Source organism: Lepidochelys olivacea (assembly GCF_965140295.1).
Source record: "Lepidochelys olivacea isolate rLepOli2 genome assembly, chromosome: 5".
NCBI classification, from domain to species: domain Eukaryota; kingdom Metazoa; phylum Chordata; order Testudines; family Cheloniidae; genus Lepidochelys; species Lepidochelys olivacea.
In genome coordinates, this window is record NC_140415.1 from 66,202,079 (window position 1) to 66,217,418 (window position 15,340).

At 39.4% G+C, this 15,340-nt stretch overlaps 1 protein-coding gene across 7 annotated transcripts in view; it reads left to right on the forward strand.

The window, feature by feature from the left end:
• PAM (peptidylglycine alpha-amidating monooxygenase) overlaps nucleotides 1-14,382 on the forward strand; it is a 218,322-nt gene extending 203,940 nt beyond the window's left edge. For 3 of the 7 annotated variants that reach the window (XM_084628612.1, XM_084628614.1, XM_084628613.1), the window contains 5 exons: nucleotides 1,660-1,759; nucleotides 3,213-3,266; nucleotides 10,473-10,676; nucleotides 12,651-12,707; nucleotides 13,321-14,380. In XM_084628612.1, coding sequence (XP_084484738.1) covers nucleotides 1,660-1,759; nucleotides 3,213-3,266; nucleotides 10,473-10,676; nucleotides 12,651-12,707; nucleotides 13,321-13,502 — 597 coding nt within the window. In that variant the 3' untranslated portion in view covers nucleotides 13,503-14,380. Of the gene's footprint in view, nucleotides 1-1,659; nucleotides 1,760-3,212; nucleotides 3,267-10,472; nucleotides 10,677-12,650; nucleotides 12,708-13,320 lie in introns of all 7 variants that reach the window. The other 4 variants (XM_084628615.1, XM_084628618.1, XM_084628616.1 and 1 more) reach the window with 4 other exon arrangements.
• Nucleotides 14,383-15,340: the final 958 nt, after the last annotated feature.

Consider the following 15,340-nt stretch of genomic DNA (forward strand, 5'->3'; position numbering starts at 1 on the left):
ACCCCCTCCCAACCCTCTGCCCCAGCCCAGAATCCCCTCCCGCACCCTAACCCCCTGCCCCAGCCTGGAGTCCCCTCCAGTACCCAAACTCCCTCCTGGAGTCCACACCCTCCCCAACACCCTGCCCCCAGCCCTGAGTCCCCTCCTTCATCCCAAATCCCTCATCCCCGGCCCCAACCCAGAGCCCACACCCCCAGCTGGAGCCCACACTCCGGAGCCGCCTCCTGCACCCCAAAATCCTCAGAGCCTGCTCCCCCAGCCAGAGCTCTCACCTCACCTCCCGCATCCAACCCCCTGCCCCAGCCCGGTGAAACTGAGTGAGGGTGGGGGAGAGTGAGCAACGGAGGGAGGGGGAATGGAGTGAGTGGGGGGATGGAGTGAGTGGGGGCGGGGCCTTGGAGAAGGGGTGGGGCAGGGGCAGGGCCTCGGGATCTGGTGCGGGATGGGGTGTTCAGTTTTGTGCAATTAGAAAGTTGGCAACCCTAGCTAACATAGGAGCCCTTCATTCACCTATTCCAAGAGTTAAATATGCAGTTGTTTGCAACAATTGAAAATATATTAGTATGTAAAATATTCAGAAATAATTGTTTATTTCAAATATTCAGACACAATTAGCTAGGCCTGATGACATAGAGGATATCACTATGCATTATCATGTAGGAGACAAGATCAGCCTCATGATTCTTATTCCCAAATACATGGGAAACATTCTCATTGTTTTTCACTCCCATATCTCAATCCTTGAAAGACTGCGTGGCGGGGGTAGGGATGTGGTGAAGGGGTTTAGCACTTTCCATGCTGCTGAGAATGTACAGTAATTGGGATATTTGCTGACTTGAAAGTATATGGAGACCTTATGGGAGAGAAAGCAAACTAATATTGTTGGTTTACAGCTGTTGGGCCCAATTCTTAAGTTTACTAATTTTATTCCGCTTTGGAAGTAACTAACCACTTGGTATACACCTTGCTAGAATTACTAGAGGGTAAATGATTCTGTATCAATGCTTACAGCTGCAATAGTGATGAAGTATATTATATTATGTCCAAAAAACCTACATTAAAATATCATCAAGGTTGTAAAGTCAAGCACTCAAAAGTTAGGAAATGCCAGTTGCCTATACAAGTATGTGGAGGTTTATACATAAAAATCTTCTACTTTAGTGCATATTATATGTCTATAAAATATACGTGCACTCTACTTATGTGATGGCTATACATATTCGTCACTTTCCCTCTCCTCTGTCCATCTACTATATTTATAAACAAGTTAGCTTTTAATTTAATTGTGTAGCACAGTAATATCCACATTCAGTTCTTTACATGTTTAAGCAAAATATTGACAAAAATGGACTGTGCAAAAAAAGTGTAAATCACTAGGTTTGAATTGTTTGCACAATGTATGGCATGTTAAGCTCTCTATAAATCATGACAATAACTACTGCCCTTGGAGGAAGTGAACACCTGATGGAGATGTAATTCCTGTCTCTTCTTTCCTTTGAAGGCCTGGCACCAGCATAAGCTTATAGCACCCATTATATGAGAGCTAAATTTGGCTCTGTATCTCAAATTTTTGATTAAACAGGCCTTTTGCATTTGTGTTTTAATTCTAATACATTGTGTAGTCATTCAGGAGTGATTTGTGGCTGTTTATCTTGACAGAGCTTTGAGATGCCACATGACGTTGTTGCTTCAGAAGACAAAACAGTGTACATTGGAGATGCTTATGCCAAAACAGTATGGAAGTTCACTTCCACAGAAAGTATGTTGCTTTTGTTTTGACTTGTACTTTAAAAGATACTTCCCTGAAACCATGTTCTCAGTGACTGATATCCCCTGTCCATTGTCTGTACCTTGATTAAGGATTGGTTTCATTGCTTGAGCTAAACAGTTGAATTTTATTTTTCCACGTTCATGTTCACAGTTCATTGCTTAAAATAAGCATGTTTCGCAAAAAACTGGCTGCTCTTTTTACCATTCGTTTGTAACATTAATTCCTGGTCTATATCAAATATGAATCCTGGGCAGATTAACTAATTTGTCACAGAGCTTCATATGAAATTGTATATCCCAGTGAGTATTTTTCTTGTTACATCGTTTGTACGTATTTAAACAAATGCTTAAGATTAATTTTTTCCAGTTCTGTAATGTATCATTTGTTGACAATGCCCTCTGTTTACTTAGAGGTTGTGATACAGGAAATTCTCTGCGGCTGAAGTAAAGCCAGAAGTCCAAACTGAGTCCATTTTAATTTTAATTGTATCTAATTTATGATAACATTGTTAAACTGGTCCTCACCCACCTGTCCAAGACCACATGTTAGCATAGTATCAGCCATTGATTCCCCTCCTCCTCTTTCCCCTAAATAGTGTTAAGAATTTGGAACTAGTGAAATGTTTCAGAATGTGCCTTTTCAGATAGGATGACACTTCCACTGTTTAAGTACTTATCTTTATGTTATATAAAACCTTTTCGTCCACAAAAGTCTCAAAATGCTTTATAAACCATATTGCAAACTGCATGTATAGAATTACTTCACCCACTGATGAAATACAGCCACTTCTGAGATAGAATGTGGTGGCTGTTTCATATTATATAGCAGCTGCAACACAGTTTGGGCAGGAAGCGAAGAATAATGTCCCTTGGAATTTCAGAGGTAAGTTCGGTTTGGGAGAATGAAATTGCTATGCTGGAATTTGGCCAAGGCACTAGATTTAATACCCCAACTCTTGTGCAAAGTGCCGTAGGATTTTTAATAAAACGTGAACCTTGGGTTGTTTATTTCACCTGAAAGACTCCACCTCCAGTATCACAATGCCCCAAATGCCATACTGGGGTATTGATTCAATGAAGCCTCTAATGGCAAAGTACTACCTACTATATCCCCACACCTTCCTCCAGGGTTTAGATTTTTCCCCTGGTAATGTCCCATTTATTACTAATTAAATCCAACCATGTTAATCATATGAAATGTGATGAGCTCTTATGTGCCCACAAAACCACTTTGTGGCACAGGAGTTGGACATTTATTGAGAACTGCCTTTGTGAATCACGCTCATGCTTTCATAAGATTCTGATGACACTGATAGTTAGTTGACGCTCTTTGGTGAAGTTCAGACACAATGTGATATTTACTAGAGGATTGTACATTTGGTAAAGATGTCAAGAGTCTTTCTAAAATGTCAGTTGGCCTGAAGAGCAATTTTGTGTTACAGAAATGGAGCATCGATCAGTTAAAAAGGCTGGTATTGAAGTGCAGGAAATAAAAGGTTAGTCAGATTCCTTATGGGAATGGGCATACCAGAGTTGTACTGGAAAGCGTTTCTGTGCTTTGTAAATACTCTTGCCAGGAAATATCAGGGAGGGAATGCTAACTAGTCTGACAGTAATTAAATTTTTTGCTATCATTTTCTGTAGTTCAGAGTTACAATGAACTGGCATGGGGAGGGGACATAGGGTAGCATGTTGCATTGCTGGTAGACCCAATATAATGGGAGAATCAAACACTTCAACTTCACTGGTGAAAAGTGTCTCTCAGAAATGTACCCAATGGACTGTCCTGTATGACCCTCCATTATCCACAAAATAGCATCGGCATCAGCTCTGTTAGATGCAGAAGTGGCTGTGGTATGTAGTTGTCTCAATTATCCAGAAAAAAATAGTAGCATATTTGAAATAGCTGTTGGTTCCATTTTCTTTTTATTTAGTCTGTACAGCATATTGACAGTGCTGGTTACATTATTAATAATGGCATAAAGCATTTTCTTTTGCTCAAATTTGTTCCTCCAATCTACTTTTTTTCCCCTTTTTTTCAAAATAACAGGGTGAAAATGAATTCAAAGAGAAAAGAATCAAAAGAACGTAGGGACTTAAAATAGGCAGGTAAAGAAACATAGATAGCACAAGGTTTAAAGGGGGTAAGGTAATGATCTAAGGTAGATGAAGAGGAATTATTTTAAAATTATAATAGTCTATTACACAAGTCTCTTCTACAGAAGAAGTGGTAATTTACCCTGAAAAAAATGCACTGTAGTTATACTGTTTTTACTTTGGCAGAATTCAGAGCACCAGGCTTTAGATATAAATGGAAATATGAAAAAAACATCAACATCACTAAATGTAAACATGTTAGTACAAAGTAGACTGCCTTTAAGACACGATAATACTAGCATCCTCTTCTCTCATCAGACAATCTCACCCAAAGTACTCAGCAGAAAAGTATGCCTGGAAGTGCAACAAATCCAGATGAGGCAGATGAGGGTGAAAAGCCCATAGCAGCACTGAGGCTTTTTTGGCAAAGGTACCCTGCTAGCTGCCGCCTCTCATTTAATCAGGGATATCTAGATTAGAATAGTTCAGTAGTATCACATAGATTCAGAGAGAGTCTTTCAAATAACCACTTGCTATACAACTTCGGGGCACGTAGGTTAAAATCAATAGTTTTTAGCTTCCCCCTGGAAGCTAATAGGCAGCAAATGTTCCTCTGGGGGGAATTCTCGGCCAAAAAATTAAAAATACTGCACACAATATTTTAAAATTCTGTTTATTACATTTGTCAATATAACCATGCCAGTTTCAATTATGTTGGTAATTTATTTCAAAATACCTGTCAGCAAGTATGTCTGTAACAATACAGAGGAAAAAAAAAATCTAGGAAAAAAATTTTGACAAATAGATTCCTTACTAGACATATTAATACAGAACTTTGAGTAATTCATTTAAACTACAATACATAAACATATTTCCTGCACCCCTCAGAAGAAGTGCAAAGACTTTGGGTAGAGGGAGGGAGGAAGCCTGGGAGCAAACCTGGAGAGTGGTTGTGTGTGGATGGGAGAAGTATGGAACAGGTTTTTGGAGGGGTTGGGGGTGGGAAGGGATTGTACAGAGTTGGGGAGCCTCCCCCATGTAGGCCCTGGCTGACCCCTAGCCTCTCCCATTTTAGTTGGGCACATCTGCCCGCGTCCCCATGTATCTCTGCATCCTCTTACCCCACGTCCCAATTTGTGTCTGCAGCTCCCTTCTCCATGTTACCCGGGGTTTTGCTGAACTCAGAGCTCTTGGTAACTTTACTCTTTGCAAGGTGATGACAGGAAATAAATCAATGGGGGACACGGCACGTCTGGCCAATAGATAGTTGATGTAAGCAGGCAAACAAAGGTGCTTTCACTCTAAGCGTCTACTTTATTTAGTCTAAAGTGTGATGGATTTGGTCACAGAGATCCCCTTGGGACTGTCACCTGATGTGCTGAAATTACCTCTGAGCCCGTTTTCACTGCCAGCTTGGGACTTCGGAACCCTGCCTTGTTGAGCCAGACACGCTAGCCTGCAACAACACAGACTCGAGATCTGGGCCAATGCCCCCAAAGCTGCAGTCTTTAACCAAAAACAGCTCAGCAGGTTACCTCTCCAGCACCCAGACACCGAGTTCCCAATGGGATCCAAGTCCCAAATAAATCCGTTTTACTCTGTATAAAGCTTATACAGCGTAAACTCATAAATTGTCCGCCCTCTATAACACTGATAGAGAAAGATACACAGCTGTTTGCTCCCCTAGGTATTAATCACTTACTCTGGGTTTACTAGTAAACAAAAGTGATTTTATTAAGTATAAAAAGTAGGATTTAGGTGGTTTCAAGTAATAACAGAACAAAGTCACCAAGCAAAATAAAGCAAAAACACGCAAGTCTAAGCCTAATACATTAAAGAAACTGATTACAGATAATATCTCACCCTCAGAGATGTTCCAATAAGCGTCTTTCACAGACTACACTCCTTCCTAGTCTGGGGCCAATCCTTTCCCCTGGTATAGTTCTTGTTCGTTCCAGCAGACATCTCAGGTGGTAGGCAGGGGCTTTCTCATGACTGGCTGCCCCCTTTGTTCTGTTCCACCCCCTTTTATAGCTTTAGCACAAGGCAGGAATCTTTTCTCTTTGGGTCCCCACCCCTCCTCCTAAATGGAAAAGTACCAGATTTAAGATGGATTTCATTATCAGGTGACATGGTCACATGTCACTGTGAGACCCCTAGTCCCCGTTCCCCATGGGCAGGCCCACACGTACACAGGAAGACTTTCAAGTAACTAAGGCCATTTTCAACTGATTGTTTCTGGAGCACCCTTAATGGCCCCCACTTAATATGTTTACATCAGTGATACAAGTTTATATCTTATTCTCCTAACTCCAGACATAGAAATAATACGTGCAAACAAATAGGGTGAACATACTTAGTAGATTATAAGCTTTCTAATGACCCCGTACAAGGAGTATTTAGCATAAAGCATATTCCAGTTATGTCATATTCATAAGCATATTTCCATAAAACGTATGGAGTGCAACGTCACATCAAGTACTTACACATGTCTGCAGCACATTAGTAGAGCACCCCAAATTAACCCCAGTTTAATATTTACCCAAGGTCTCAAGTGGATATCTGTAGACTTCCAGTGGCCAGCTAGCCATCTGCAGGGGAACTTGAGAGGTGTCTCAAAATATCCCAAGTATTCAAATGTCCTCTGAGCTCAGATCTCTTCATCTTTTTATACCCAGTTTGTTAGTATTACATGGCTTGTTCATCAAAAAACTGCTGAGCTGAAGTTGTGTGTGGAGTTTTCCAGCCTGTCAGGCAGGGAATTTTTCTTCAGTTAACCAGCTGTATTTCACATAACAATAGTTAACTATGGCCAGACTTTTCATTTTGCACAACTGCATGCTTCAGAAAAAACTCAAGTCAGGAGGGCACTGGGTCATGTTCACTCCTTGTTGTCACTCACTTTCCCCTCCCCTGCTGGTCTGTTAGTTGTGCTAAGGATTCAGCAACTGCCTTTCTAGCTGCTTTCAGCAATGAATATAACAATTGGTATGCCGGCTGTGGGCAGTGGTCTAGGCATGCTACTGCACTTTGGGCTACCAAAAATCTCCCCCTCCTACACCCATGAATCCCTGCTCCTCTCTACCCCCTGTCCCCATGGGGCCCTGCAGCCACCCTCCCATTCAGCCCCTGGCATAATGCTGTCATCCTACTAGCCCCTAAGCTTATGCCCCAGTCTGTCCTCCCCCACTAGCCCTTCTGTACTCCATGTCAGCAGCCCCATGTGCTCAATTCTGTCTGGTGCCTCCTACCTGGCCCTGCTCTGACGAACGCAACCTCTCCACCAGCTGGTTGCCCTCTCTTCTGGAACCACAGCAGCCCTTGGTGGGTGAAAGGTGTAAGTCCAGCAGAATCTGTATTCTGCAGAGAAAATAAAATCTGCTGGGGACATAAATTCTGCTCGTATGTAGTGGCACAGAATTCCCCCAGGAGTAAAATGTATAGATATAATATACTTTCTGTGTGATGTTCTGCTTAATGTGGATTGATGTGGTATGCACTAGCTATAACTTACAGATGGTAGAGTGCTCTTATTACAGTAGTCTAATCTCAAAATGAGACACAAATTTGGAAAACTGATTAACATCAGAAAGTGCCTTTAGCTATAGCTGCTACCTGAGCAGCCAAAGATCTATAAAAGCCCCCACAGTCATTCTCTGTCATGACCCATAAAATGTGAAGCCTCACTACATAGCAAAACTTGGAGAGCATTTCACAAAACAAACGATATAATTTTATAAATATACATACAAATATTGCACTTATGCATATATATATGTTCATACGACGTATAGCAAGCTTTTAAATTCATCTAATATAATATCAGAAAAGGTTTCTGATGCAGCAGTTTTTTTAAAAAGTTTAAAATAATATAAAATAAATTAGTCCATGATATTAGTATGAAGTTGTGTTTTTACTAATTAAAAATGTTTCTCAAAAATATGCCATAAAAGTTTCTTCGAAATTTTTAAATAAATAAATAAATAAATTTAAAGAATTTCCTTAGAAACCCCTTTTCTAATCTTATGTGGCAACCAAATACAGTTCTAGAATCAGAGTATTTTCAAATGCACCCAAGTGAGCAAAGAGCCTAAATCCTATTTCCTTTCAATAGTCACAATCTGTAATCTGTTACCAATGAGCAGTCAAGTAATCAGTGAGATTTTCATAAAATAGGTTAGTCTATCCATTGCTATAATGCTAAAGGGTACAGTATGCACCTTATTGGGAAGGAGAAGGCGGCTGTATGACTGAACTGGCAATATACTTTCATACTTTCCAGGATGAATTAAAGTGTTCAGATTTCAAAGGAGTGAATTTATTGGTTGGGGTTAGACAGGGTTCAGTTCCAAACAGAATTTGTGGCTTCATTTTGCTTGAAGTTTCACCCTATGTTCCCAGGTCAAACACCTCCACCAACTTACCCTCCTTGTTCTTCTGGCTTTTCCCTTCGTGTGTTTGTTTGATGCAGCCTGATGGCAGCACAGTGCACTGGGAGTGGACTCCTCTCTCCATGCTCCTTGGCCAAGATTGAGTCCAGGATGTAGGTTCCAGAAAGTTTTCATCCTGCAACCCCTCCTCATAGAAGTTGTGGAGTTCTCTTCTCCTGGGATACACCCAAACAGTAGTCTTAATAAAAACAAGATTTATTAAAAATGGAGAAAATGGAATATAAACAAAATAAATTTGTTTTAAAATGTCTTGATTTACACTTCCTAGAAGCTAAACTAGAACTCAGTCCCCTCTCTGGTCACAGTGGCTGTCCCCAGTACCAACTCTGCTGTGTCAAAGTGAGAGCAACATAAAGAATTTGCTGGGAACTGAAAGGTAACGCCTACTTAGGCATAAAATTGAACAGTCTGCAACAATTCTCGTCTTCATTACAGAAGTGTGGTCCATGGAGAATAAGGGCTTGTCTTCACTAAAGTTTTAGCTTGAGATATAAATGAAGTGTTGCCCCTAGCCTGACTCCTGTGCACACACAAATTTTAGCTCGAGTTAAGTGATATTTTTAAACCAGCAATTCCCAAACTTTGGGTCATGATCCCACGTAAGGTTGCTGCAATCCCAAGTGTTCAGAGGATGCCATTTTACAAAATGGCACCCTCCATGTAGCGTGACCTCACACACACCATATGTGTGCGAGGTCATACTGTGTGGAGGATGCCATTTTGTAAAACAAAATGGTGTCCGACATGCTGCAGTTGACTTCACACATAAACTGCGTATGAGGTCAAGCTGCAAGGACAACTCCATTTAAAAATGGCATCCTCCATGCTGTCTGGGGTCGCAGGAAGCAATACATGTGAAAATGGGGTCATACAGGGAAAATGTTGGGAACTGCGGCTTTAAACTAAAGCCAGCTGGCCTGTCAGGGGCTGTGGGTTGAAGTTTGAGTGCTGCTGATGCTCCAGCTAGTAAAGCAGTGGGGACTTGGTTACTCAGTCAGCTGCTAATCCAACCACTGTGCAGCTCGACCATTTTACAGTGTGACTGCTCTCACCTGACCAAGGCTAACTCATGAGAAGTTAACTCAAGTGTAGGTAACTTTCTCAAATGCCCCAGTGAACACAAGCCCTAAGAAGTTTCAGTGGCTCATTTCATGCTGGGACCTGGTAATCGTTGGCTGCCACTTCTCCATATTAAAGACTAAGGGAACTCACAGCTGCATTATAGAACTCTCTGGACTTTACTTGACTCCACAGGCCACACTTTGGCTACCCCGGTAGAAAATACTGAAGTGTATATAGTTTTATTGGAGTTCATCCAAAACATTACCAGCTGTACAGATTTACTAGCAATACACACATGTCAAACTTCACAGCTGAAATTGCACCTTTTTGGGATCATATTATCCAGCTCCCTTCTCAATATGGCACATGTTCCTCCTTGATAACTATAGTCTACCAATAGCATCAACCTCCTTTTCCCATTCATCCTCCTCCATGGCACTGTAGGGAAAAGGAAATGAACTGGTGGAATCATTTCACATGGCATAATTCTAGCAACTAAAGTTGTGGATAAAATGCAACCACAATACAATTAATGCCTATCTCGCAAAGTGTGAGCTGCTCTGAACGAACACACACATACATACAAATCCCCTCTGGGTTAATTGTTTCAAGGACTGTAACAAATACATTCCCTTTTTATTCTTGATAATACAAAAATGTAACCGGTTACTTGCAAAAGGATCTATGCAGCTAACGTAAGGGGATGTCTTCCTGAGAAAGTAATGTCATGCCTTGCTTTGTTATAACAATGGAATGCTTCAGGATTTTCCCATCATTCAAATGTTGGAATTCTTTAGGAGCAACTCTCCCTGACAGTTGTTCCATCTCCATCCTCTGAACTGCAAATATTAGAGAAATAAAGAGAGTACACTCTAATCTTCTCAGACATTTAGAAAGTTATATCTCTATTCCCCTGCATGGCTCTTGAGATGACACCAGCAGTAGCTAAGAAATCCCGTGAGCATGTCATTTTATAGTTTTAATGGTGCCTATTATTAATTACTGAAAATTTCCGGGGCATTAGCATGTTCTTTTCAAGCATGTTGCTTGAAATGCCAAGATACCGATGTCAATTCTCTTCTTTTCTTAAAGAAGCAGAGACAGTTATAGAAGCCAGACTGAAAAACAAACCTGTTTCAACGGAGTCTCAAAAGAAGTGGGAAAAACATCATATTGTCGAACAGGCCAGCCCTGGAATTTCCTTTGTTCTTATTACAACTCTTCTAATTATTCCTATTGTTGTCCTGTTGGCAATTGCTGTATTTATTCGATGGAGGAAGACAAGGGTCTATGGAGGTAACCATGAATAACTCTTAAATTCCAGAACAACAGACTTTTATTATTCAAAGACATCATTGAACAGGCAGGGCCAAAATTATGAAAAGAGTCCTGTTGTCTGTATTTAATCCTGTGTACAGGTACCATGGCAATGCATTCTAATCCTGTGTTGGCATCCACAAATGACTGTGTCTGTAAATACATTTATTATTGTACCTTAATAAACCACTTTTTCAGTATTTCCTTCTAAATCTTCCCTTTAGTTGTTATCAGGGTAAAACTGGTTCTGAAATCCCAGAAAGAGCCTTCTGATTATAATTATTTTGATTTAGATAAATCCTTTATTTTAAAATTCAATGTATAATGTACTTAGAGATGCTTTTCATGTTGGGAAAGCTTAGAATACTTTTTTCTTCAAAATAAGTGCAGCTTTAAAAAAAAAAAAAAAAAAAAAAAGACCGATAAAGATATAAACAAAAAGGAGTACTTGTGGCACCTTAGAGACGAACCAATTTATTTGAGCGTAAGCTTTCGTGAGCTACAGCTCACTTCATCGGATGCATCACGAAAGCTTACGCTCAAATAAATTGCTTAGTCTCTAAGGTGCCACAAGTACTCCTTTTCTTTTTGCGAATACAGACTAACCTGGCTGCTACTCTGAAAGATATAAACAGTATTACAGGATTTCCCAGAAATAAACAAATTGCAAACATTAACAAAAAATGTCTGAGGGGAACATAAATGGTAGTTCACTTACTATCTCATGCATTTTCTGAGTCATACATACGTTTCTATTATGTATGTGCCTTCATCCCTTTGAAATCCAGCTGTGACCTTCTTAATGCGTATTTATAGTGCTAAAACTGTGACGTTGTCTCCAGTTCATACTGTAGTAACCTATTATAACACATTTTACTTTCTTCGAAACTGTCACATGAATTAGCAATTAAATGTTCATTTCCTGGATTATCTGTATGCCATAAAAAGTTGGTAAAACAGACAGAATAAAACATACATGAATTGTGCAAATAACATAGTTCCACCACTATTACAGACCCAATGTAATTGAAATCCTCACACAAAATGCATAAAGTTTGAAGTGCAGTGATAATGGTGGAAGAAAATCTTGCTTGCAAATGTTCAACATTGAAAAGTAATACTGCATGAGGAGTTGTTGTTTTTAGTGTTAAATATGCAAACACTCCAGAGGGCTAAATCATAATAAAAAGCAGATATGAATAAGACTTCTTAAATCTACCTGTCCATCTCCCAGCATGCAGATTTGTTCCTTCTAGTGCATTTTGGAGTAACTGAATTTACAGTGGATGGGAACATTTTGATAAAACTGGACTTTGTTAAATATCTAGAATATATTTAAACTGGTAAAAACAAATCACTTAGTTCTGCAAATTCTTTGCACTGATTTATGAGTATATACAAAGTAGTGTGTAGAAAAAACAATTTGGTTGTGTTTTTTTGTTTTCCTTTGGATTTGCAGTGGGAGAATCACTATCATTTTCCAGTAGCTCAAGAAATTTGGAGATCATTGAAGTGTCTACCATGGATCTAGAGTGTTTCAAGAGCAAACTGTACCACATGCATGTCCAAATGAGAACAGAAGTATAGTACTGTTTGGCATGTCTTACTACAACTTGCAGTGTGCTGGAATATAATTATCCAGACAGTGTAAGTGATGAAGTTGTTCTTCTCCAACTGTAGTCTTCACGATCACAAAAGCCAGCAGTTGAGAAAGTGGTTCTCGGATTTGACTGAGAATTTAATCATCTTAATGGCTGCAATGACGTATAGAAAGAATGGCACAAACTGAAAATAAAGAGTGTGTCCTTTTTCCCACTATGAGTTAGAATTCTACCCTAACCATGAAACTGGACAATATCAATTTTTCTCTCAACTGCTGATCAGTATCAGAAAATGCACTGTTTCAGAATAGGGCCATTGATGCTTATTTTGAAATTTGCTTTATCTTTTCAGCTGATGCAGACCACAAACTTGAATCAAGTTCAGGAAGAATCTTGGGCAGACTTCAAGGTAAGTAAAATGCAAGATATCTTTGACTGTTAAGAGTCCAATAACTCAGATTTTATTCAAGTAAGTCAACACAGAAACATGTTTGAGAATAAATACTGTATATTTAATACCTTGGTGCTGGGAGTGGGATTTTCCAAGGGCAGAGGTGGGGGAAGTCTCTCCTCCTCAGCTCTCTCTTTATTATAAATATATATAATGCCTTCCTCCTACCACCTTTTATATGTCCGCTCAAGATGATCTGCCATTCCTGCCAAGAAGCTGGTACCTGTCATAATGAGTTATCCCTGTTTCTTATAGTGAATGAAATGAAGCGCTGCCTCTGGGATGGCTAATTATGTTCAAACTGGTCAGGACACACGAGATGCTGTTCAGACGGTTGTTATAGCTGAATCCTAAAGGAAGCTCTAAAAAAACCCATTTGTAATTTTGTTTGCCACAACCTATGTGCCTAGCTTCCCAAGATGGTTCATGTGCTGGCCTTCTTCGAGGGCTTGGTGGAAGGTGCTTTTGGGAAAAGGATAAGGGTCATTAAAGTGGGTAATGGATGAGTGGTAGGAATTTTTTTTTCAAATTCAGTAATGGAAAGCTTACCTTAGGTATTTCCTTTCTACAGGAAAAGGTAGTGGAGGCCTTAACCTTGGGAACTTCTTTGCAAGCCACAAAAGCTACAGTCGGAAAGGGTTTGACCGACTTAGTACTGAAGGGAGTGATCAAGAAAAAGATGAAGATGATGGTACAGACTCAGAAGAAGAGTATTCAGCTCCCCCACCCCCACCAGTATCTTCCTCATCATGAAACCAGCCTTTGATTTATTCTACATTGAATGATTCTACCAAGAACATCAGATTCCTTTTCCCTTTAGCACGTTTAAGATTTTGTGTATTTAATTGTAAACTGTACTAGTCTGCGTGGGGCTGTACACTGGGATTTGTTTGGTTTTAGTTTGGTTTGGGGGTTTTTTTAAGTGGAGGAGTGTGTGGAAGTTTTATATCAGTGCCGTTGTCTTTATGTGAACATCTTAATAAAGAAAACAATCCTCTTTTAATGGCAGTACTGATTTAAAGTAGTAGTATTTTATCATTTCTGTTTTGGGACCTTTTCTGTATTTGTAAATAAGTCCCATTATCTGCTTTAGCACAATATTTTCCTCATGACATTTCAGTTGTCAGTTTCTTTCTTTTGTGCCTTTCCTGTTCAATATCCTTAAACTATTGCAGTACAGAGGAAATACAGTGCCACAAGAAAACAAAGCTGCTAAATCTTCTTCTATTTTTTTAAAATCACATAATATTGCATTGAGAGAGAGAAAAAGTCTCTATTTAATTCTTTTTTCTTCCTCCTTAGTTGGTGTGTTTCTGAGATGTCTTATTTTTAGATAGTATTACTGTTAAAATACTATTTTCTGAGGCTGAATGTAATTTGTGTAATAAAGTGTTCGCAGAGCATTTGCTGTCAGAGTGTATTTTGGAATTTTTGCATATTTGAAGGGTTTTTGTACACAACTTTTGTAACAATAACACAGACCACTTCTTACAGTGAAAAATGTGCTATTTTGTATGAGTTGGAAGATATTTTGTTATGTAGCAGCTTTAAAGGGGAAAAAAACAAGACTAACTTACATACATGTATAAAATCAAACAAACATTTAAAGAGGAATCTTGCCTGTATATCAAAATTGCAGGGTATTTATTTTAATAAAACATGATCAGAGCTAAGAAGAAACCTGTGTCTCAGATTGCATATGAAAATAAATTAGTTTAGGCAACTAGTATAAGTTTGCTTACAGAACTGATACTCTTAATTTTTCTAAATTTCCTCCCCCATTCATGCAACATAGTCCTCATTTCTGCAATATGATGACTCACTATTTTATATTTGCTGAAGACCGGCTAGATAATTATGCTGAATGTGTGAGTCATCTAAAGTGACTCATTTGTGTGACATTGTCATGATTCATCAGTCTCCTTTGAGGATCAGAGGCATAGATTAATCTCATTTTATTTAAAATCTGCACATACAGGCTGAGAGAGCAAAAAATTGCTACAGGGTCCTATGAAATGACTTTCATCACATTTACTATAATGGGCTGTTGCTGGTGCTTAAGGAGGTTTCTTGGGGGCAAATGTATTGTATTGCTGGAACACAGACTGATTCATCCCTGACCAGATAAGGCCTTGTACCTCTTCTTTCGGGAACAAAGGGTAAAAAACTTAACTACCCTTCTCTGTTTTTTCTTAGAAGAGAAGTGGTAACTCCTCTAGGGTTAAACTCCCAAAATGCAACCATTTTTCAGGCCATTAGAGCGCTGATGCTGTAGCTCTGAAAGTACTGTTTTTTTCCCCCTAACAAAATGACTCTGTCTCACACTTGGGACCCTGGAGAGCATTAGTGTTCTTTTGGGTGCAACTTTATTATAGCTGAGCCATTTGCTTGCCTTAAACTTGCATACAAGCAAAAATAATGAGAATTCGAGCAGGAAGAAACCTAAAAAAGTAAAAAGAAAAGGAGTACTTGTGGCACCTTAGAGACTAACCAATTTATTTGAGCATAAGCTTTCGTGAGCTACAGCTCACTTCATCGGATGCATACCATTGAGGGTACCTCATTAGGGTGCAAGATGTTACCTGCTTTGT